Below are 25162 nucleotides of genomic sequence, written 5' to 3' on the forward strand. Positions count from 1 at the left end.
GTCTAATAGAAAGTAGAAACATCTTTGATTAACTATAGGCTTGCCAAGATGTCGTACGTCCTCTTCATCTTCACATCCGCTCGAGTTAACGGACCTTGATTTAGGGACTTATTGCGAAATAGTCCTTAACATTTGGGTGGTATCTTAATAGTCTAATTAGTAAAAGACTAATGATAAACTGCCTCTTCGTAAAATCTTCCTTTCAGAACAGTCCCTGAGCCTCATTTTCCCATAACAAATTTCTAAGTACTGCAAATATGCTTTTCTCACCTTTTTCTAGTGACCTAAGTTTTTCAATGGCAATTGCAATCTATTTCAACGATTTGTGATAATGTTTAAAATCATATATAGAAACAATTAGCCAAGTATGCTGACTTTTGATGCTTTATAGTTCACATTGCAATGGACCAAAATTAATGTAGCATGTAACACAATATTTTATAACGAACTGAACTACAAGGAGATTTTGGGACACAAGCTCAATCCATGTAAATGAAGGACATTTTTGTATTTTGATTACAAGGAGATATTGAACTCTCAGGTACGTAGATCTTCCTATGATAAAGTTGACATGGGTTGGAGATAATCTGGATCTTCCCATTCTAAGGATTGTAAATTAGGGGTCTCCCCTCTTTAAAAATTTTCTTTTAAATATATACAATTACTACTTAGCAACATAAACAAAGATATTGGGACACTAGCAAGCAATCCATGTTAATGGAGGACATTTTTTGTATTTTGAATATGAATAATGATAACCTGACTAAAAAAATCCAATTCACTCAACTGCTCAAAACCATAGAAATTTAGTAGGCGTTTGGATAGGACTCCTTGACTACTTCTGACTTTTGCGGGGAGTTAGAAGTCGTTTGGATGCGTTTTGATGAACAACTCCTTCGAAGAGTTACTCCGCGCAAGAGCAAGAAATTACTCTTTGTGAAGAAGTCGAGAAAACCTATTTCTCAAAACTCATCTTGCGGGGAGTCAAAATCTAACGGTTCGTTTTACCAAAATACCTTAACTTTATTAATTTTCTATGAAAATATTCCTAATTCATTTGCCCTTAAATCAAATGAAAAAAACATTTATTAATATTTAAAAAAAAATTTAAATTTTGAGTGTAATGGATTTAAACACATTATATTAATATTTAATATTTAAAATATTATATTATATTAATATTTATAGTTAAACACATTATATTAATATTTAATATTTAAAATATTATATTATATTATATTAATATTTATTATATTATATTATATTAATATTTATAGTTAAAATATAAAAAACAATATAGTTTGAAGGCATATTATGACACTAAAAGACAGTCTGTTAATTTTTTTTTTTAAATTTTGAGTATAATGGATTTAAATACATTATATTAATATTTATTATATTATATTATATTAATATTTATAGTTAAAATGTCAAAAACAGTATAGTTTGAAGGCATATTATGACACTAAAAGACAGTCTGTCAAATTTTTTTTTTAATATTATGTCAAAAACAGTCTGTCAATTTTTTTTTAAAATTTTGAGTATAATGGATTTAAACATATTATATTAATATTTAATATTTAAAATATTATATTATATTATATTACAGTAACTGGTATAATATAAGGGTATTCTGGTCTTTTTTTCTAAAAGTCATGAGAAGTCAGTATGGTTCCCAAACAGACTTCCAGCACAAAAGTACTTCTGCCAGTACTTCACAGAGTTGATTGTCAAACGTCCTTTCTGCACAGAATTACTTTTCCAGCTCTTCCATAGAGTATTTCAGCTCCTATTTTTTGGAAGAGTAGTTCTGCTCCTGATATCCAAACAGGCCCTTAATTTCCTTATGTAACCTGAGGAAAAAATTCTATGACTCTGCATATGCCACGTCGGTTGAGTGAATTTTGAATAAGTTTATCATGACTCTTTGATTATACATGTAACAAAGACGGAATGTTTTGAAGAGGAGAAAGTGACTCAATTTAATTTATTTTAAATGTTTTCTTAATACAGAAACATACAATGAAGTGAAGTACTAAAACATGTGTCTGATTTTCTTCCTGAAGATCCCAGACCCATAAGTGTTGAAGACTATGTCAATGAAGAGTGGAAGTTGCAATAAAGCAAACAAGGTAACAGGAACAGCAGCCATAAAAATGACTGGAAAGGCAACCCATGTATATTTTTCTTGAAGAACAATAACAAGAGTTGCACCAAAGGTGGACATCATTGTTACTATAGAGAAGAAGAGGGTGGAAAGTCCAATTATCAACCTCTTCGGCAAAGACCTAAGGAAATCTTCTTCTGCATAACGTGATGTGAGGATGGCTAGAAACATCAACACTGAAGTGCAAGAAGAGAAGAGTGATAATGCATCTGATACTATAAAAACGTTGAAGGCCCTGGTTCGTATAAAAATTGGGACACCTTTATCACCATTATTGCCACCAGGAACTGTAAAAGCTGCAGTAAACATAACTGTGGCAATGAGAGTGGCAACAACCATACAAGCTTGTGATGTTTCCTTCAGCCATTTCTCCCCTTCTTTCACTAATTCCTTGTGTTGCTCCGTAAACAAAGCTCGGACAATATATATATATGATTGTCTCCACCTCCTGTGATGACGAGGTAAAGTAGTTATATATAAACATAACATAATAATGTGAAAAATAACGTAAAATTATATATGGGAAAGTTTTGGCCTCCTTTAACTTGGTGATGAAGGATCGCAATTTTTATACTGGAGAGTGGAGCTTAAAACACTTTCCCTCGAAATTACTAGTGCAACTTTACAATTCTTTACCAAACATAAATTTAGTCGAGAAAATTTGTGAAAAGTGCCATATAGAGTTCTATTGAAAATAGAAAATTAAATAATATAAGGTGTTTGTGAGCATAAATCCCTCAATCTAGTATGCATGCATTGATCAGTCAAAATAAGAAGTCCCAAGATTTTATGTTATTTGGCCATCCATTTGAGGGATGGGATATGAAAAGGTTTTACTATTTTACTATACAATGAGGGGTAATGGATTTAAAGTGGGGAATTGGGGGCACTTGTCCGACAAGAATTTTTAAAAATTATAAAGATTTATATGCTATTGCAACAGATGACAGCAGCGGGAAATAAAATCTATCGTTATTTCTCGCACAAGAACTTTTAAAATTAACAAGATTCTTAATTACCCCATGTAGAAAAAATCATGGCTCCCCCCTGATTTCTACTAAACTCCTTTTCTTTCCCAAAATATTACATTTACGCATTTACCCCCACCAAAGTTACAAAGGCATGCATATATAAACATAAGTTACATGACAGTAACTGACAACAGCTCTGATCTTTCCAAGACCTTGATTGTGTTAAATATCAAATGTCCCAAGTTAACTCACTGAAGTCAAACTATAAAGGATTAAGTCGTCAATTTATTGTGGGATTGGGCAACCTACGAGGTTTGAAGGAAAGTACAATGAATATGTGTATGTGATGCACAGGTATGGCTTTGATAATTTACTCCATACATGTGCATAGGGATGTACATTTTACCCGCGATCCGAAAATCGCACCGAACCGAACCCACGAAAAATTGGTCTGGCCCCTAGACTGGACCGAATTTGAATCAAACCTATTTTGAGAACCATTACCCTAAACCGAACCCGGATATACCCAAGACCGGAAACCTGAAAATTTTCAAAAAATTTCAAATTTGTACCGTTGCCCTCCCCCCTTTCCCAAATGAAATTATTATTATTTTTAAACCGTTAGAAGAGAGGTGAGAGTAAATATGAATGTTATATTTTTATAAATACCCCAAAATGAATCTTATTTTTCACTACTTCAAATTCTCTCAAAATTTTCTAAATCTCTCAATCTCTTTAATATATTTTTATAATTTTGTACTAAATTTTCTAAGATCTTTATTAAATTGAGATTTATTCTTAATTAATTTGATCATCAAGTAATCAATATTCTTCTACGTGGCAAGATCAGGATCAAATCATCATCAAAGTGATCAAGATCAAAGTCATCATCAAGTAATCAAGAATTTCTTCTACGTGACAAGATCAATCGATCAAATCGACACATGGCATGATCAACCAATCAAAATAAAAAAAATTTATATAAGTGTAGTGGTTCTAATTTTTTTCTTAATATTATTAGATTATGCTTCTCCTCTCCTTTTTTATTTTTTCTCTACTTTCAACTGAAGTCTAATCAATCTCTTAAATTTTAATTTTAGTGTTAATATTTATATAATGGATTCTCAAAATTTTGATTTTAATTCACTTATTTACGGAGGGCGCTAGTAGTGATCTAGGACTCTCTAATCCTAATCCTAATCTTCTCAAAAAAATTAAAAAGATTTCGATTAGAGGCATGGAAACATTTTACCATAATAGATGTTGTAAACCCGAACGAAAGTAAAACAAAAAAAGTAAAATGTAATTATTGTGGAAAAATTTTAGTTTATTTCAATACATCTAGTAGAACGAGCACAATGAATAAACATATAAAAAATATGTGTCTAAGAAGAGAACAACCCGATATTACTCAAAATCTACTTAATCGATTAATCACCAACAACATAAGCACGTAGTCATATGATGCCGAAAGGGCGCAATGGGAAACTGTTAAATTTTTTATTATTGAAGAAATGTCATTTCTTGTAATTAAAAAAATACATTATAAAGAATTTATTCAAAAAGCGTATTTTCCTAAACCTACTTTTTATAAACTTAAACAAATATATCAAAAAATGGGTTTACCCTAGATCAAATCTGAACCCGAAATTTACCTAAAAGATTTAGTTTGATCTGGATTCGGTTAAAACATTTGGAATTAGAACCCAGACCGACATATTTTGGATTGATTTCGATTTCAGTGGGACATGTGCATCCATTTAATTGTCATTTATTTTTTAAACAATAATATTAAAAAATTAAAAAAAGTGTAAAGTTTGTTAAAAGAGATGCAACCAAAAAATATCAGGGAATTGAAAGAAAACATTTTCAATCTCAAATAGGTTTAAAAACTAAAATGACAAACTCTGAGCTCAAAAGCAAGATAGATTACCTTAAACCACTGTAGTTCACGTTGCATCTGAAGAGCAGAACCGGAGACTCTTTTGATTTGAGAGGAAGGTGGTAACATCGCAGCTAAATGTAACATGCTGTTACCATATTTATCTCTTCTATTTGCCATGACTTTCTTTTCTCCCATCTCATACAAAACATTATAGATTTTCTCTTGGCGATGTACGACCGCCAATGAAAACATGCCTCGATCATTTAAATCGGAGCACCATAGGAAAAAAGGATTACATTTAACAATCTCAACAATTATCTCAACAATACCAAAATTGATGGCTCTGGAGATTGCATAATGTAATTGGGACTCAATAATTTGTGGGGCCTTTAATATGGAAATTTCGTTACAAAGAAGTTTGAGTACTTCAAGAGATGAGGCATGTAGTAACTTCCTGTCATGTATTTTCTTAACACCTGGAACTGTGTGACCAAAATTAAGTCAAGACTTGAAAATAATTGACATCGAAAGATGATAAAAAAAAGAGAGAATTGTGTAACACATACCTGACAATTTAATGGCCTTCAAAACAATCCCATGCAGTCCACGAATTACTACAATATGAAACCAATTTTGCATCCATAAAATTAAACCAATGTGAAACCCTTACATGTAAACATGACAAATGTATACCTGAATTGAGAATGTGCGTCTGAGCGTTTACTGTATTATGGGGATCGTCACGTAGTTTCCCCGGGATGACTTTCATACAGGAAAAAAAAAATTGTGTACCGTTAAATTATCTTCTAGGGTGATGACACTATTGTTTTCATTATCATGATGCAATATATAAATGCTATGTAGGGGTGTCCATGTGGGTACTAATTGAACTAGAATCGAGCCATGGCCAGAACCAAAATCGGAATTGGAAGGATAGTTTTAGATCCCTTTTAATTGGAATCGAACTGATAGAGAATCAAAATCGATAGAAATCAAGAACTGATCAAAACCATTTAAAGAGAAAAAATTTTACAGTTCCGATTTGGGTACCATCAATTTTAAATTGGAACCAGAACCAACCCATTGATCCCACTAAGTGTAAGTTGGGCACGGTTCTCTTTGGACCAGACTAGGCCTAAATAGTATTGGGACAGATTCTGATTGGCCTGATTGAAATTCCCATACTCAAAAGTCAGACCCAAGCTAGGATTTGACACGAACAATAGGGCCATGCCTCCTCGAGCTTTATTTTTCACACATCTATGCTAGCACGTAAGACATTATTAAGTAGGGTTCCAACCTGGGTGGGTAGGAAAACAGAATCAACTCAAGTTGAACTTCTAAATTAAGGATCACTCAAATTAGGTAGTTTTACGGTTTACATATAAAGAAAAATAATTATGAAATCACGAATATGGCAACTTCATAAACAGAATCGTGATAATATAACGCTCCCATCTGACAAACGCCCCCATCATAGAACCGTAGATCAAATGCCTTGGGATACTTGGGTTACACAAGAAAAAGATTTATAGTTGTGTATCCCGATGCAAATGATCTATGATACTGTGATGGGGGCTTCAAATTATCACGACTATTATAAATATTATAAATTAAATACTGTTTTAGTATTTTTCTTTATTCAAGAATGTTTTTATGAGGTTTATTTTACCAACATTTGTATATCAATCGTTGCAAAATTCCAGGCCGGCATCCACTTGGAAATGCAGAAGGTCTTGTAGCCAGAACATGCATAGCTGTCACCCCAAAGTTATCTGAAGTGAGAGCTAATTTTGGGTAGTGTTGCAGTAGATCCAAAGCAATATCTAACAATAATACAAAAACAAAGTTAATAAAGTTCACTTAATTTTGTTACTTCTGTCTAAAAATTGGAAAAAAAAAATTAATAATAATAAAATATGCACTAAAATTTGAAAAATTAGCAAAATGGCGCATTTTTCATTTTAATTTCAAATAGGTAATTTACCATTTCTGAAATTAAAAAATTTTCATTAAAGTGGGAAAAAAACTGTATTGTTTTATAAGAGAACTTCTTTTTAACTGTTTTACTGAAATTAAAACATAGAACGTATCTGATTTATGGAATAGGGAAAAAAATTACTATTCATTTTACACATTTATTGTTTTAGTAAAAAATAAATAAAAATTCTGAAAACCATAATTTACCATTTTTGGAACAAAAATGAATAATGTGCCATTTTGATAATTTTTCAATTTTGCCGTTTTGGTAATTCTCTATTGGCACACCAACTTTTACTTGCACCACACTAATCTTTTGAAATTAAAGATTGGTGTTTTATAAGTAAAATTTGGTATGCTTACAGAAGCTCTCTAAGTAAATTCTTACCGTACAGATCAGACATGATTGCATGAGTAAGAAGATTAGCACCATTGTTATTTGTTGGGTCAGGACAAAATTCATTTATTGGAGTTACTGAGTAAAGATAATGAACCATATCTTCATCTCCATTAAAAGCAGCAATGACGACTGGGAGAATGTTACTTCCATCTTTGATACACACCAAATTACTATTTTTTAACACCAATATCTCTGCAATCTCCCTGATACCTCCCATAGCGGCAACTGCAAGGGCTGTGAAACCTCCATTGCTCCTTAATTCTGTGGCTTCAGGAGGCATTAAACTCAACAATAATTGTACCAATCTCACATTTCCAGATCGAGCAACGATGTAAAGAGCTGACTCCCCTAATGGGTTAAGTCTTGCCCACAATGCATCTGGATGGAGGTTGAGGAACATTTTGGCACTCTCCAAATCACCTTCATTGAAGGCCTTGATTAGTGGTAGACACCAAGCATAGTCTTCATCCGAAATAACTGAAAATTACAGGACCTATGTAGATAAATTAATTCTAACATGAAAATTCTAATCTAATCTAGTATGGAGCTTTTCTGAGCTATTGTCAAAGTGGGTAAGGGCTAAATATGTGAGGAATGAGGATTCATGGACTTATTCTCACTCTGTAGAAAAAGGGGCTAAATTTGGTATAAGTTCCTAATAGTACATGCATCCTTCGAGCAACTCCAATAGGTGCCTCTATTTTGGCATATTCTTACATTTTAAAGATGATGACTCTCTCCTTCGAACCTTAACCAACTGTAACCTCTAATTCACTATTCACATCTCTAATTCACTATCCACATAAAAAATAAAAAATAAAATTTATTATTAACAACCCAACTTTGGTTATTATACCCAAAGTTAAATGTATAAAATTTGTTATTGGTGATCCAACTTTACTTATTACACCCCAAGTTAAATATTAAAAAAAAAGAAAATTTACAATTGGCAACCCAACTTTACTTTTTACACCCTAATTTAAACAAAAGTTTACTAATTGTATGAGAAATCAAATTTGGTCTTGTCCTCTTATGTTTAGAAGAAAAATGTAAATGTATACATTTAAATTAATTTCGTTTATTTAAAAAATAAATAAATATTCATGATTAAACTGATTTTTTATTACAATTTTTTGTCGAATTTGATCGAACAATTAATTAAATCTGAGTTTAAAATATTTTTTTATAAATATTTAATAAAAAATTAAAAATATTGAATAATAATAATAATAATAATTGAAAATAAATAAGGAGAAAAAATTATATTTAAAACATATTTTTATTGAAAAACTAAATTTAAAATGACATTTATGTAAAACAATGGGGACACACTTGATATTTGTACAAGATGAATAGTGAAATAGAGACCATCTCTATGTTTGTTTTACTCGTCTTCAATTCTAGATACATGAATAGTGATTTAGAGGGTTTGTCAGAAAGTAAGAGACTTGTTGGAACTTGGTTCAAAGGTTTAGAGCAACTCCAACTAGTCTCTATATTTTGAGATAGAGATCTCTGAACCTATCTCCAACCAATCTCTTAATTTCTGACATACCCTCTAAATCACTATTCACACCTCTAGATTTGGAGACAAGTAAAAAAAGGAAAAAAAAAAAAAAGAGATGGTTGCTATTTCACTATTCATCTTGTACAAATACCAATTGTGTCCCAATCATTTTACATAAATACCATTCTTGAATTTCCTTTTTCAATAAAAATATGTTTCAAACATAATTTGTGTCTCCTATTTATTTTCAATTATTATTATTCAATATTTTAAATTCTTTTTATTAAATATTTATAAAAATACTTTAAAACTCATATTAATCAATTGTTCAACCAAATGCGACAAAATTTTGTAATAAAAACTAATTGAATTATGAATATTCATTTTTTTTGTAATTTTTTAAAATAAATGAAATTAATTTAAAATTTTCCTAGTGATTAGATTCATAAAAAATACTAAATTTAATCAATAGAAATCTAAACAAAAAAAACTAATTTTTAATTATTTTCATTGGTGGATTTTTTTTATATTTAAATTGGAGTGTGATAAGTAAAGTTGGGTTGCCAATAGCAACTTTTTTTATATATATTTAACTTGGGGTAATACAAGTAAAGCCGGGTCTCCAATAGAAAACTTTATTATTTATTTTATATTTAGCTTGAGGTGTAATTGGTAAGGTTGGATTGCCAAAAGTAATTTTATTATTTTTAATTATGTAAATGGTAAATTAGAGACATGAATAGTGATTTTGATGTTGCCATGTGTTGGAATTCATTAAGGTTCCAGGAAAGCATTTCTCTGTAACGAGAGAATATGTCAATATAGAGACAAAAAGTACAAATCTACATTGAAGTTGCTCTTAGCAAAGAGATATTAAAGATGTAAACATTTCATCAAGATACTTCATTATTGAAGGTATAACATTTTTGGAAAGTTCAAGCAAAAGAACAAAATAACTTTCAATAAAGAGAGGCAGAAGAGTAGATCTGATTGGTTGAAATAAAATAAGAGTGCTGATATTCTAAGTAGAAAGTTTTCACTTGGTTATGAAGAAATGCATTTGTGTGTCCTGAGAAAATAGATCTATGATTCCGTATCCGTAACACATCAATCAAGTATGGATCAAGTCAAGACTTTCTAATTAGAAAATTATTATTCATAAAATAATTTGGTAGTAGTAAAAATTTAGATTATTATTAAATAATTGTCATAAATAATAATAGGATCAGGATCCAAATACACATAAAACTATAACCTGTTTTATTTTATATAGGCAAAAATGTTTGGAATTGGCTGATTTTTTGTAAGGATAATCCTTATGGTGACGACATCATCTTTGCAAAAAATCAACATATTCTGAAATTATTAGCCTCAGTTTACAAGTTAAAGAATCGTGGGCCATTCATTTTAACATTTAGTTTGTAACCACTTTTCATAGGGATAGAAGTTTTATAATCAATTAATTTTTTGTGAAGATGATCTACTTATCATAAAGATCATCCTCAAAAAAATCAGCCTAATCTAAAATTGTTTTGTCATATATATAGAACAAAATGTTATCTAGAATGTTGTTTAAACAGTGTACGAATCCTGGCCCATAATAATAATACAACGAGATGATGGTATATGAGTACTTAATTGAAATGACCCAAGTTGTTGAGTAAGCTTGATATATGTATTGAAATTTTTAAAGATAAGAATGTTACTTGATTGAGCCGAGCTTGATCCCATTACTGATTGAGTCGAGCTTGATTCTAAGTGTGAGGATATAAAACCCCAAATAGCTTTGATTGAATTCATTTCCTTGAATTAAGAATATACCCTCCTTCCACTAGAGAAGCAAAATAAAACATTAAATATTAATAAACTAATCTTCCTCACATTAAAGCATCAAAATGAATAACAAGATTAATAATGATGGAGGATTGCAACAAACAAATCATTACTTTTTGTTTTCTTTTCTTTTCTTTTTTTTTTTTTTTTTTTAATTTGAGGATCAATTAAGATTTGAATTTTTTTTTTTAAACAAGAATATCTAAAATTTAAGAAAAGTGATAATCGAGGTCTAAAGTATGAAAAAAAAAAGAAAAAAAAAACATCTTTACTATTATAATGAGAGAAAGCGGTTTAGTGGTTCGTTTAGTAGTTCGACACCAAAATTTGGATTCCAAAAACACCCCCACCTTAACATTTAAACTTAGTACAATCAGGATTTTTTTAGGTAGAACACGTTAATTAGTTAATTATCAAAATATCTTTTTTGTACTATATGAGTTGCAGCATCACTCTTTAATTAATTTCTAAAATTACAAATAAATTTTCAAATACATGCCCATCCGCACATGTAATAATAAACTTCGAAAGGAAAGGAAAACTAAATCTTTAAGGAATAATTAAACTAGAACCTATAATTGTGCTTACAATTGGAAAAGGTAAATTACTCCTCCTAAAGAAATTTGAGAGAGAACCTTTGGTCGCTGTCTGGCAAGGGAAGTGCTTGGTAACTCAGAGCCTCAGAGGAGAACGCAGGTAGATTGATAGAGGTCTATGACGATACATACAATTATAAGGTGTTTAGGCTATGTTTTAAAATTGGAGAACTTGACTGAATATATATACACCAAAGTTGACTTGGATGAAGTCAATAAAATTTGTTAAAATATTATTAATACACCAAAGTTGAAACTGGATATTAAAAGTAAGTGCATATACACATATGAACACTAAATATTAAATGTCAAGTGTTTAGGAGGTAGGATCTGTATGTACGTGTAGGTATAGTTTTTTTTAAAACCGACTTCAACGCCGCATGGCAAGGACCGAACATAATAAAAGTGAAATCAAATCCCATGAAAATATATATCTTTATTATTATAATGGGAGAAGGTGGGGTAGAAGTGGTTTGACATCTAAATTTGAGTAGTAATAATTGCTCTCATTTTTTATTTAATTTTAATATAATTAGGGTTATTTTAATAAATAAAAAAACTCAAAAAATTGCAACTACATGCCGTTTAATTTACAAAAATATCATTTTTACCATCTAATCTTCAAAAATCCTTTAATCATTTTAAATTACAAATAAGTTCTTTTGATAAATGTGTTTTTGCACGTCACCTTTTAGTATATATATGTTAAAGTTTGCTTGTGCCTACAACATGAGCATCTTTGATTTGTAAGATGGTCGGGAATTGAAGTGATGGATGTGATCTCTAACGACTAGAAGTTATTTTGGAAGTATTGAGGTTTGCCTTGGTTAGAGGCTTTATCTGAATTATGATTTCTTCAGATTCAATGTACTCAATAAAGAGCATCAATGGTGACATTGAAATCTCTTGAAAATATCAAGAGTTGGTGAAACAGATTCAAGTTGAATCATTGAAATTCACTTTGTGTTCTTCTAAGTTTTTTTGGCGGAAAACAAAAAGCGTTGCTGACTATCTTGCTCGGCTTAGTGCTTCTTGTAGGGAATTCTTTGCAATAGAGGATTCTGATTTTATTCCTCATAACTATATTATCAGAGTTAATATTAATAAAAAGGATAGGATTCCTTTAACCCCAACTTACCGATCAAAAGGAAAATAAAAACAATTAGGGTATGTTTGATTGCACATGGAAAATAAGGTGGAAATTGACATTTTTCAAATGTTTAATTGTATTTTTTCATGAAAAATCATTTTTTACTCACATTCAAATGTCCAACCAAAGTGAAATCGCTCTTTATTTTTCATCAACAAATTAAAATTCTAGTTCATCTTTTCTTCTAACCCACCATCACCATAGCCACCGTTACTCTCAACCTCAACCTCAACCTCACCTTCGTTGTTGTCACTATCGCCAACCACCTTCTCTCTCTCTCTCTTCTTCTTCTTCTTATTTTTCCCTCACCTTTGCCACCACTACTACCACGTCCTCTCCTCTTCTTCCTCCCTCACCTCCTTCACCACATCCTCTCCTCTCATTTTCCTGTTTTTTTTTTCTTTTTATTCTTATTTATTTAAAGTAACATTAAACAATGGATTCAAAATCTTCATCATATTCATTTTTTCATTGATTTTGATTTTTCATGCAACTAAACACATATGCAATCAAACGCATCCTTAGAATTCACCCTTATTTATCCTCTTTGGGGGTTAAAAGGTAGAGCAGAAAAGGAAAAAAATTGAAAAGGTATTGTTGAAAAATTGACAATAGTGGAATAACAATAAAATTAAATGAGTTTTCTTGGTAAGGGATTTAGAAGATTAAAAAATGATAAAGTTGGAAGGGGGCAGACCCTTTGTGGTATTTTTATCTTGGAGTACCCAGTAAGTCAGTTGGACAGTTGAGAAAGAGCTATGTTGTACAAAGACCAAAATCTCTTCCGTCAGAAATGTTGAAGTCCAATAACCGTTTATTTTCAATCCGTATGATCATTCTTAAAGTAGAAGTTTTTTGAACCATTTTTTTTTCAAATCTGATTCAAACCATGATCACTACCTCGTTGATAGGTTAGATCTTAATCTTTGACATGACCTCTCCACTATTTAAAGAGTACTAAACATGGGTTTTAAACTCGTTCAAGATTGAGATGTATCACCCGAGTTAACTCGGTATCAGAACTGAACAAGACCAACTCACAAAATCATTTTTTGATCGAGATTTACGAGTCACGTTCAATTTTTTGATTTATCTCACGAGATGTCTCAAACATATCGAAAAACTCGTCCGAGATGACTCAGTATCGGAAGTGAATGAGACGAGACGTGATACCAAGTTTAAAAACCATGGTACTTCAGGGTACTCCAAGAGGATCCCCTCCTTTCTAGAATGCTTTTTTTTTTTTTTTTTTTTTTTTTTTGGGATTCCTCTGTTTTGGAATCCTATTGTTGTTACAGGGGTATTCCCCTAAGATCTCTACTCACATTTATTTTATAATAATAATAAAAAAATGACATTTGTGAAATTCATTGATTGATGGTGACAATAGATTGAGTGGGTTTCATGGATTTGGGAGGCATTCGGCCCAAATCCTCTACATTCGAGGGAGGGAGACTGAGTTAGCTCGGCCGGCATGGGGCCAAAGAGCCATGCCTGACAAGCCGTCTCCCTGCTTATATATGTGTGTCCTTTATATACCTTGTCTTGTATTTATTTTCATCATTGCTATCTCAACTTGTAGTGTTAGTGCTGGAATCATTTTAATTTTTAAATATTAGATTCCCTTTTGCTTTAAGAGTTTGGATTTCTCTCTGTCTTTCTGTGTATGCGTGTTAGTCCATCATCCTCTTAACTACCAAGCATTCTGCTGGCAACAAAACTCTCTCTCTCTGTCTCTCTCTCTTAAAGGGAAAGTATTGCTTACGGGATCAAGATTAGTCCCCAACTCTTGATAGAAATAGAAGTTTCCTTCAGAAATAGAAACAAACTCAATCGAGGAAGGTAACTTCTCTCTCATTAAAATCTTTACAAAAGTTATTTACTAGGGATTTGTTCATTGTTGATTGCAATTCGAATCCCTAGAAAGTAAGTATTGATCTCTAGGTAATCTTTGTTTTACTTTTCCCTTTATCTTAACGCTCTATTTGATAGAGCCTCCAACATGGATTGAGGAGCATGGGATAGCATTAATCTTCCCACTTAGACACACATACTCATAAATAGCACTCCTAAGGGCACACCTTAAAAGTGCAATAAATACGCTTGGAAATTGGAATCTGATGGTATTTTAGCATAAAAAAATTTAAAGTGCAATAAAAATTTCAGTACAAAATCCAATTTCCAAAGGGTATTTACAGCACTTTTATGTGTGCCCTTTAACAAGAGCCCTCATAATATAAGTATGCATCATGCCATCCCAATGTTAAAAGTCATAAAGCCTTATTTTGACATAATTTCCTTTGATTGACAATGGGCTGCGGACGGGTGCTAATTGGACCCCAAACTACTACCCGAACTAGATGAAAAAAATCAGTTTTGTCCAAGCCCGACTCAACTTGGAGGTGCAAAGACGAGAAATATTGTTCTAAGATAGTAAAGAGCATCATGTTTATAAAATCAATATTTGTGCTCAAGATTCGAATAATAATTTAGCCTTATATATATATACTTCTCATCAAACACACCCAACTCTTGCAGATTGAGGGTACTTTCTTATTTCGAGGAAATGAATTCATCAGAAATAGCTTCAAGCTCGACTATGCCAGGTAACATTCCTACCTTTAAAATTATTCAATATTTTTATTATGAATCGTGCTAGAGTGACCTCAAGATTCGAGTGATCTCGAAAAAAAGCATCTATGATTCCTAAACACTTTCTCGTCAGGGTGTACGATATGGGGTCCAATCTTGAGGTCACTTCAACATTATTCTTATATTACGCTTACTCAATAAGTTGGATATGGTTTTACTTGAGTACTCGTTATTCGATAAGCTCATTGGTCATATTATTAATTATGACATATTTTATATATAATTTATTGAGGACACCATTATAATCATTTCTAAAATTGCATAAATTTATATTACTATCAATGTATTTTATTTCAACCAACCATATTTGCTCTTGTACCACTCTTTTCGTCGCTTTTTTGTAATTGGTTTTGCTTTAGTTTGGACTTCCCAAAAATGTTATATTTCTGATCTATAATTTTATTACCGATAAAATAATATTGTTGGAAATCTCTATATGGGATCTTTTCATTGAACCCCACATTAAATATTTTTAATTAGAAATAAGTTGTATATGTGATGTAGTGATAAGGTGTATCATGTAAAGGTTTGATAGATTGAATTCCTGGATGTATTAGTTGAACTCCGGATAGATTCCATTAAATAGAGAGATGATACAAGTAGTTACATAACCGTGTAACCATCCTGACCACTTCATTACAGATTTGAGGTCCGGGAAATGAATCTTGTTCCTCCATTCCACTTTATCAAAAGAGGGTTATTTATTCAGCTTAATTGATTTTTATATCCCATTCATTAGGTCATTCAAGTGAAGACTTCACTTGGTCTCTACCACTAATCAAGGCCATCCACAACGATGATTGGGAGAGTGCAAAAAGTTTCCTTGACCAAAATCAAGATGCAGTGAATATTAGAATTACACCAGCAGGGGAGACTGCTCTTTACCTTGTTGCTTTAGCTGGAAATGTGAGATTAGTAAAGGAATTGGTGAGGATTATGACTCCAGAAGCCTTAGAACTAAAGACCAATTACGGTGTCACTGCTCTTTCAATTACAGCTGAAGGTGGGTTCACGGAAATTGCAGAGAACATGGTGTCAAAAAATGGTAATTTGGTTTGTATCGAGAACGCAGATGGCCTCCTCCCAGTAGTCGACGCTGCTTTAAACGGAAATAAGGACACGGTGCAATATCTTTACTCTGTGACTCCAATAAAAGAATTAAGTCCAGAAACAAACAAGAATGGTGCTACTCTTCTTACTAATGCAATCATCTCTGATATATATGGTAATAAAATTTATTTTCATTCCTAATCCTAGCCACGAGTAACGAAAAAAAATAAAAAATGGTGACTATTAATTTATGAGTCGTGATAATTTGACTATCCCATGTGACATACTCAATTGACTATACGTGACATCACAAGTTTGGGAATAGTAGATCTGTGCTCCTTGGGATACACGGTTCCCTCAAGATACACTTTTTAATGGGGAAGTGCAGCCGTGTACCCCGAGGAGTGCAGATGTATGATTCTCAAACTTGTCACATCAAGGCAGTCGATTGAGTTTGCCACGTGGTGTAGTCAGATTAACACGATTCTTAATTTATTAACTTTTTTTTTTGGAATTATTGTTACTTGTATAGATATAGCTTTGGATCTACTGCAGCGCTACCCAAAATTAGCGATTGCTCCAGATTTCTATGGGATGACTGCTTTGAATACGCTGTCTGGACGACATTCTGCATTTCCAAGTGGATGTCAGCAAGGAATTTGGCAACGACTGGTATATTCATGTCGGTAAATCATTTATGGAGTGATTTAATAGAATATATATATATAGCTACTAATTATTATACCATAACTTAAGGGTATACCCATAGTATAATTGTGTGGTAATATCAGTCTTAAATTTATAAGGGCAATGCCCGTGTTTGAACTCCTATTTATTTTTAGTAGTGTTTAATCCCGAAGATTGGTGAGACTAAGACCATGCCTTAGGAAGTGGAGATCCAGAGTTTGAATCCCCCTTAGGGGCCAGCCTTAGAGATTTATACCAGAAATTACCTTGTACGTGTGCGTGTGCGTGTGTGTATGTGTTAGTCAGGTGTTCTTGAAGGTCCGCACTACGTGAAAAATGGAAAATTCAACAAAAAAGTTTGATGGGCCAAGCCCCACGAGTTTTAAAAATCGAATTTTGACAGTCCAAGATTGTTGAAATTTTTTATGTTCCCCAAATTCAACGGCTTAGAGTTATCGAATTTCTCTCATCCTTCATTAATTTGACAATTTTGATCCGTCGAAGAAAAAAAAATCGATGGCCTTGGATCGTCAAATATAGGTTTTTTTCACATTATGCCAAATACCTCAGTTCTAAATAAATATTAGAGATACAACATAACCCTTGACCTTGATATTTATTGAACTAACATAAAATGCCCTCATCTTCAACCACTAACCAAATATCCTTTGATTTTTCTCACCAAAATCAGTCTTCTTCAAGCCATTAGGGTAAAAAAAATTACCTTTCTCTTCAACCTTATAAGATTTATCTCCTTCAATCTTCATACGGTTGAAATATGGCTTAAAACAATTAGGCCCGGTCCAAGTACTTGTTTTTTAGGGTCGGTACAAGGTAAGATGGGTTGGGCTTGTAACTTATATAAAAGGCCCACTTATGTAGTGCTGCTAAAAGGGGTTTTATTATTATTTTTTTTTTGTAACTCCAAAGTTGAAGTTTTTCCTAGAAAGGAGAGTAGAGAAAGAAAGAAAACAAAGAGAAGAGAGATTGAGAGGTTTGAAAAAATTGAGATTTAGAAGAAGGTAAAGCTAAGTGATAAAAGTATTTTCTTGTATCGATTTGCTCCGTTTTCTTTATAATGAAATCGAGATCCAATGCTCCTACCTTCGTAAACGTAATCTTTAAGTGAACCATATAAAATCTTGTGTTATGAGTATTGTGTTCTTACTCTTTCTTTGTATAATTGTTTATCTTCTTTACAATTGTTACTATTAGTTGGGTTTGTCCTTCATTGCTATTATCAAACAAATTATTGAAAGGTGTGATATACAAGGTGTTTAGTAAAATACCCAATAGGTATTTGATCAAATTACTAAATAAACTTCACAAAGATGTTCACATACACAACACATACCTCACAAACAAGATAAGATTTTTGGGGAAGTAGAAGATCTGATGGATTTCTAGATAGAAAAATCAAGGCATTAATATCCTCAAGATGTTGAAATTAATGGATTGAAGATGAAATTGAATAAGTTAGAGATCTTGAAAGACAATGAACTTCGGAGAGAAAAAAATAAGAGTTTTCAAATAAAAAATCAATGGTTGATAGTTGAGTTTCAGAATCGACTTAAGGCTTTGAGCTAACTCAATTGACTCACTAATTTTCCGAGTTGATGAGTAAGTTGGTTCCATCAAGTTTTGGGGTCAAATCACGTTGAAACCCATTCAAATTGAGTAAACTAGGTTGAGTCTCACGTTGACTAGATGAGTTTTAAGATTATAGATTCAGCCACATAACTTTTTAAGTAGTATTTTTGTTCAAAAACTTGGTAAAAGAACACATTATGAATGGTTTTTTGAACCAACTTGGCAATCTTGACCGATGTAATTGCATGCTTGCTTTACTATTGCACTCGTATAGAAAATATTATTGTCATTCCACAAAATATTATTTTAAGAATCATGCTGGAGTGACCTCAAGATTGGACCTCGTATCGCGCGTCTTAATGTGAAAGTGGATAAGAACCATTAGATGCTTTTTCACTCATATCTCCCCATACACTTTCACGTCAGGTGTGCAATGTGAGGTCCAAATCTTGAAGTCACTTCAGCATCATTCTTATTCTTTAAATGAGCATTTTTTTTTTTTTTTATCTCCTAGGTGTCCCAGTGCAACTTATTGAGCCCACTGGGCAAAATTTGTTTAATACTTTAGTAATCCATCGACTGCCTGGTCTTGCTTGGAAAGCCCTTAAAATACTACCAGGTACGTAACACCTATTCTCGCATTACCATCTTTTCATCAATCATTTAAATCTTGACTTTATTTTGGTCACACTACCACAGGTATCAAGCAAATACATGATAGGAAGTTATTACACGTCAAATCCCTTCAAGTACTCGAAATCATTTGTACCCAAATTTCCATATTAAATGTACCACAGCTTCACGAGACCCAAGTATATGAAGCAATCTTCCAAGCCATCAATTTCGGGATTGTTGAATTTATTATTGAGATTCTCAAATGTAATCCTTTTTTGCTATGGAGCTGCGATGAAAACAAACGAGGAATATTTCTAGTTGCGATTATACATCGCCAAGAAAAAGTCTTTAACCTCATATATGATATGGGACAAAAGAATTGCATTGCAAATCATACTGATGAATTTGGTAATAACATGTTACATTTAGCTGCAAAGTTAGCACCTTCTTCCCAGCTCGATAGAGTCTCTGGTGCAGCTCTTCAAATGCAACGAGAGCTACAATGGTTTGAGGTATGTAACTTTGTACCAAACATATAGTTATAAGATACAATATCGTTCGATCTAGATTGGTAAGTTCTTCTTCATTTTTAATTATTGTTTTACTTTTTCGGTTAAGATTTTATTTTGTGATACGTATTTTGAGGTTAAAGTTTTATATAAAATTCAGATTTAAAACCAAATTTACTACATCAAATTTGAATTATTTATTATAGAGGCTTGAACCAATGCCAAACAAACATGTAGACTAAACCTATCTCGGGATCAATGTCAATTAAACAATATTAAAGTTAATCTGGCTCAAGTTTTACCACCACAACATAAAGGAAATTCCAATTTCGGATATAAAAAATTATTCTGTTACGCGCAAATTGACTGAGTAGATATAATTCATAAATAATTACATCAACCAATAATATAAAAGCGTATTTAATTGAAATAAATAATTAATATTTATTAATTAGATAATCCTAAAGAGTCGTGCTGGGGTGACATTGGGATTCACTGCGATTCTCAAAATTCTAACATGGGATGCTCACGTTACCGTAGATGTGTTTCCTCGAGAAACAAGTAAAAAAAATTTATGGTTATATGTGGACCTCCACGTAAGAAATGTGAGAATCACAGTAAATCCAATGTCACCCCAGCATTAGTGAATCCTAAATATTCTCATATATCATGAGACACAGCTTTCCTATTTTATTAATGTGTCCATCCAAATTAGTCAATATATCTCACATGCAATAATTTAATACACCTTTATAATCTAGATTCTAGTACTTAGATCATGCTCTCAGTGGAGCTCTGGCTCTGATATCATAATTAATGACGATAAAAGTATTGATTCCTTTAATAGAATAAAAAAAATGAACTTATTAGGTAAAAATATTAGGCAAATCCTAATTCAAGATAAACTCTATCTCTAACAATACACTTTATTCTAATACATCTAACAAAATTCTTGTTTTTTTTCTTTTTCATGTTGTGTTATCTTTATTCAATTTTACCTCACCATCACAGGAGGTGAAGACAATTGTACAACCCCGGTTTAAGGAAGAAGCAAACAAAGAAGGTACAACAGCTCGAGCTTTGTTTAGGGAAGAGCACAAGGAGTTGGTGAAAGAAGGGGAGACATGGATGAAAGAAACGGCAGAAGCGTGTATGATTGTTGCTACTCTCATTGCCACAGTTATGTTTACCGCTGCTTTTACAGTACCTGGTGGCAACAATGGTGATACAGGAACCCCCATTTTTCTACAAAGCAGGGCCTTCATGTTTTTTATAGTATCAGATGCATTATCACTCTTCTCTTCTTGCACTTCAGTGTTGATGTTTCTAACCATCCTCACATCACGTTATGCAGAAGAAGATTTTCTCAAGTCTTTGCCGATGAGATTGATTATTGGTCTCGCCACACTTTTCTTCTCTATAGCGACCATGATGGCAGCCTTTGGTGCAACTCTTGTTATTGTTCTTCGTGAAAGAGTTACATGGGTTGCCATTCCAGTCACTTTGATGTCTAGTGTCCCAGTTACCTTGTTTGCTTTGTGGCAATTTCCTCTCTTTGTTGACGTGGTCTACAACACATACGGGTCTGGAATCTTCCGCAAACCAACCAAACGCATGTATCACTAGTACTTCAATTCATGCTATGAAACTAAAATGAGAGACACTTTCTCTTGTTTAAAACTTTGTTTATTCCAAGGAAGCAAGAAATGAATTAATATAACGAAGTGTACAAAGGGAAGACTCTTATTTACAATCCGAAATTGAGGTAAATCAAGCTTATCTCCCATTAAGCATGTTTTGGCTATCGAGGGAAGGGTTACAAGGCCGTCAAATATGCAAAAAGGAAGAGGTTTCGCTAGCGCATCAACAATAGAATTCCCCTCGTCTTCGATTATGTTGAACTCTCCATGTAATCCGAGTCAAATGGCATTGAATTTGCTGCATACAAGGGAAGAAGTCCAAGGAATTATAGAACCCTTTGGACCATTTATTAGCAGTTTGGAATCCAACTCGATCAAGACCTTTACTTCGGACAAGTGGAAACTCTTCACACCCTTCACTACATAAAGAAAAAAAAAAAAAACACCAACATCCGTCAATTTCCTTGGATTTAGTCAAATTTAACAGACCTTGTTGTCAAGGTCAAATTTACCCCTATTTTGACGTAGTGCTTTAGGCCATAATAATATATTATTGTGGGTTAAATCGGTCCTCACAAGGCGTTATCAAGTTCTAGTTCACTCTAGACTTAATGGGTATGAGAATTATAAATTCAGGACCTACTTTGTCAACAAATTAAGATGTTAAGCTGTTGCACTTATACCAAACCATCACATGTCCCTTAAAATAGTAAATATTTCAAATAGAGAAATGTTAAATGGATGCAGTTTTTGGGGCACGCCTTCTGATGTGTTGGCTCACAGCCCAACAAAAGTTTGACATGGGGTGCAATGACATCAGCAATAGAGAGAGCTTCTCTCTTGTCAGTCGTCCACATATTTATTTTTTTAGATTTCAAATCTTAAAAAGGGTTGTTAGGTCTACATTGATTATCACATTAATAATCCAACAACACAATCTTTTAGATTTCATGAACATATTCATATTAAAAAAAAAGGACATTAAAAAAAATATTATTTTTTGAGTTTGATCCAAAGTGTTGAAAATAGACAGTCACCGAGCACTCAAATTTAAAAATAAAATTCAACGGTGAAAAATAACTATTTTTTATATTTAAAATAAAAAATTAAAATTCATATAATTTTGTCCTCTACAACTCTATTGCATCGAATCATGTTTTTTAATGTCACAAGGTGATCAAATCAGAAAGTTCACTTTTTTTCACTATGGACAAGAGAGAGAACACGACGTTGGTCAAAAAACAACATCCATTTAGCATCACTCTTTCAAATATTTAATCCATCATGTAGTCTCCACATTTTCCTCTTGAATTGTGATATTCTTACTACCCCACATAGCAGACTCAATCGACTCTTGAAGTGACAAGTTCGGAAGTCATAGATCTGTACGTCTCGTGATACACAACTGCACTTTCCTATAAAAAAGTGAATCCCAAGGGAACCATGTATCCCGAGACGTACAGATCTGTGACTCATAAACTTATCACATCAGGAGAGTTGATTGAGTGTGCCATGTGGGGTAGTCAAGTTATCCCGACTCTTTTCTCTCTTACTTAAGAAAGGATTTTACCTTCTAATTAATAGCCGTGATTTTTGACTCCCCTGGGACATACTCCCCATACTCATCTGATGTGGCATGTGCTAAAATTATAGATTTTTTCTCGAGATACACAATTGCACATAAGTCAGAAAATCATTATTCTTTAATTAAAGGATACATGACAGCTTGATGTTGATTTAATAGCCTAGTACCCATTCGGGAATGTTTCAGATTCAACTTCAAGCTCTCCGAGTGAGTTGAAAACGATTCCACGTATTTTGACTTTTGAAATTGTTTGGATGCAACTTTGCCTTTGCCTTCCCACGGAAGTTGGAAGCGTATTCTAGAGGAGCAGTCCATGACCACTCCGCTCTTTCCAACTTCCCGGGAGAGCGAAGATAGTCATAGATAAATTAAATTTTTTTATTTTTCATTATATAAAAATCTCCATAACCCCTACAAGAAACATGTAAATTTAACCTTTTTTCTATTTTATTTTTATACATTTTTTACCTTGTTTAGTTCCTAATTTTTTTTTACAGGTCATTAATCACTATTTGTTGGTCTGTCTTACCAATGACCATTGATCAGTGGTCTATGACCACCAAGGGTGGAGTCAGGATATTTGGTCAGTGGGGGTTAAATGTTAACAATGGTTGACCATAATCTTGATTTCCTTCTATATAAATGTGGGTTTGCTCGTTAAAAAAAAAAAAAAGCATGATTGTCCAATAATCACCAATGACTTTGTAGTGATAAAATATTCATATTAAAATCATAGATGTCAGGACTCCGCTAGAAAACTTGGTTTAGATTTGATATTTCAAAATTTTATTTCCTTCAACATTAAAATCTCAAGAAGAAGGAAGGATTTTTAGAGAATGGAAGATGATAAATTTTGGTAAAAAACTCAAAAACATCATTTTTATATTCTCCAAAGTTTTCCTAACTTTCTTACAAATTTTTTTTTCTAATTTATCTAAATTGAACCTCCTTCGAATAACTACAAAATCTGAATAACTTTGTTACCATAATTCTTGAGAATGAATAGTGATTGAAGGTGAGGGTCCTTATGTTATTTTTCATTAGTTTGTGGAGATTGATGCCAATGGACGCATGTCGTCAATTTGAAAAACACAGTGAATATCTCCAATATCCATCAAAACGTGAGTGGACTAAATCACTGTTTTTTTTTTAAGAAGTTCAATGGGATCCCTATGAGGGATGAAAACACAGGTTTATCTCTAATATTGATAAAAAAGGGAGGCTTAAATTACCAAAAATATTCCCCTAAAAAGTTTGATAGGTGTTGAAAGTGAGGGTCCTTAAGTCATTTTCCATGAGTCCTAGTAAAAAAAATTCAAATTTGGTAATAATTCGATGTGGTTAGTTCGAATAAATTCAGAAAATTTTCATTTAAAAAAGGGGCAATTTTCAAAACATATACAAATGATGTTTCAGATTTCTCAATAAGACACGTCATCTTCAACTTCCTCCAATCCTTATCTTTTTTCTTTTTCTGTTTTTTAAGATTTATATGTTGAAGAATATAAAATTTTGAGGGTTAAGAGTAAATTTTTACCATGTTCAATGATTAATTGAAAAGTCATCTATTAATTCGTTGATTCGCCAATTTAATGGGTTAAACCCTAGTTTGAAGAATTTTACAAATTTTTAAAATAATTTGAAATTTTTGAGTATGGTACGTGTACGAGAATATAGAGGCCTAGGATGCACGTCATGCGTTTGACAAGCATAGACGTCTCTCTAATATCGATACAAAATGTGGGGAGCTAAATCACCTTGATTTTTTATTATTTTTTTACTTTCTTTTTTTAGAGCTGCTCTTGGCACCTCAACTTTTAGTAATCACACCCAATTTCTTAAATTAATTATCACACCCTAATTAAAACACACCATTCAAACATTACAAACGTGTTACTCAAAATATTATCTTAATATTACATTAAAACACCGTTAAAGCAATTTTTGTGGTCGTTTACAATTATGATTAGGCCAGAGAAAAAAATTAGAGCTTCTATTGGTAGCCCAACTTTTATTCATCTTCAACTATTAATTTATTACCTTTATTTTTAATTAGGGTGTAATAAATAAAATTTGGGGTGCCTATAGCTGCTCTCATTATTTTAAATTCAATTCAATTGAACTTCAATTTGAAAAGGGGGTAGGTATATCTAATATCAAACAAAACATAGGAGGTAAAGTCATCTTTTATATATGAATAATGCTGAAGTGACCTCAAGCTGGAACCTCATGTCACACATCATGTTGTGAAAACAACTTTAACGCTTTAGTGAGGGTTATAAAGCATGTCATCAATCTGAAGGGGGTAAAACTAATATTGATCAAACATGAGGGTAAAATCAACA

General features: G+C 32.3%; 3 protein-coding genes across 3 annotated transcripts in view; 2 read left to right on the forward strand and 1 right to left on the reverse strand.

The window, feature by feature from the left end:
* LOC147404167 (uncharacterized) overlaps positions 1-7878 on the reverse strand; it is a 41542-nt gene extending 33664 nt beyond the window's left edge. Inside the window, exon 1 of the mRNA XM_086440020.1 lies at positions 7392-7878. Within this exon, the coding sequence (XP_086296146.1) occupies positions 7392-7803 (412 nt within the window). The 5' untranslated portion in view covers positions 7804-7878. The remainder of the gene's footprint in view (positions 1-7391) is intronic.
* A 7177-nt stretch (positions 7879-15055) lies between these two features.
* LOC147404170 (uncharacterized) lies at positions 15056-16881 on the forward strand. Its single transcript, XM_086437823.1, has 3 exons — positions 15056-15095; positions 15881-16366; positions 16724-16881. Exons 1-3 carry the CDS (start codon positions 15056-15058, stop codon positions 16879-16881), a joined length of 684 nt encoding a protein of 227 aa, XP_086293949.1.
* Positions 16882-19170: 2289 nt separating this feature from the next.
* On the forward strand, positions 19171-21245 carry LOC147404171 (ankyrin repeat-containing protein NPR4-like). The gene is made up of 2 exons (XM_086437710.1): positions 19171-19595; positions 20604-21245. The coding sequence occupies exons 1-2, from the start codon at positions 19449-19451 to the stop codon at positions 21216-21218; spliced, it is 762 nt and encodes a 253-aa protein (XP_086293836.1). The 5' UTR covers positions 19171-19448; the 3' UTR covers positions 21219-21245.
* The last annotated feature ends 3917 nt before the right edge of the window (positions 21246-25162 follow it).

Source organism: Akebia trifoliata, chromosome 4 (genome assembly GCF_017979445.1).
Source record: "Akebia trifoliata isolate Shusen 1 chromosome 4, ASM1797944v1, whole genome shotgun sequence".
In the NCBI taxonomy this organism is placed as follows: domain Eukaryota; kingdom Viridiplantae; phylum Streptophyta; class Magnoliopsida; order Ranunculales; family Lardizabalaceae; genus Akebia; species Akebia trifoliata.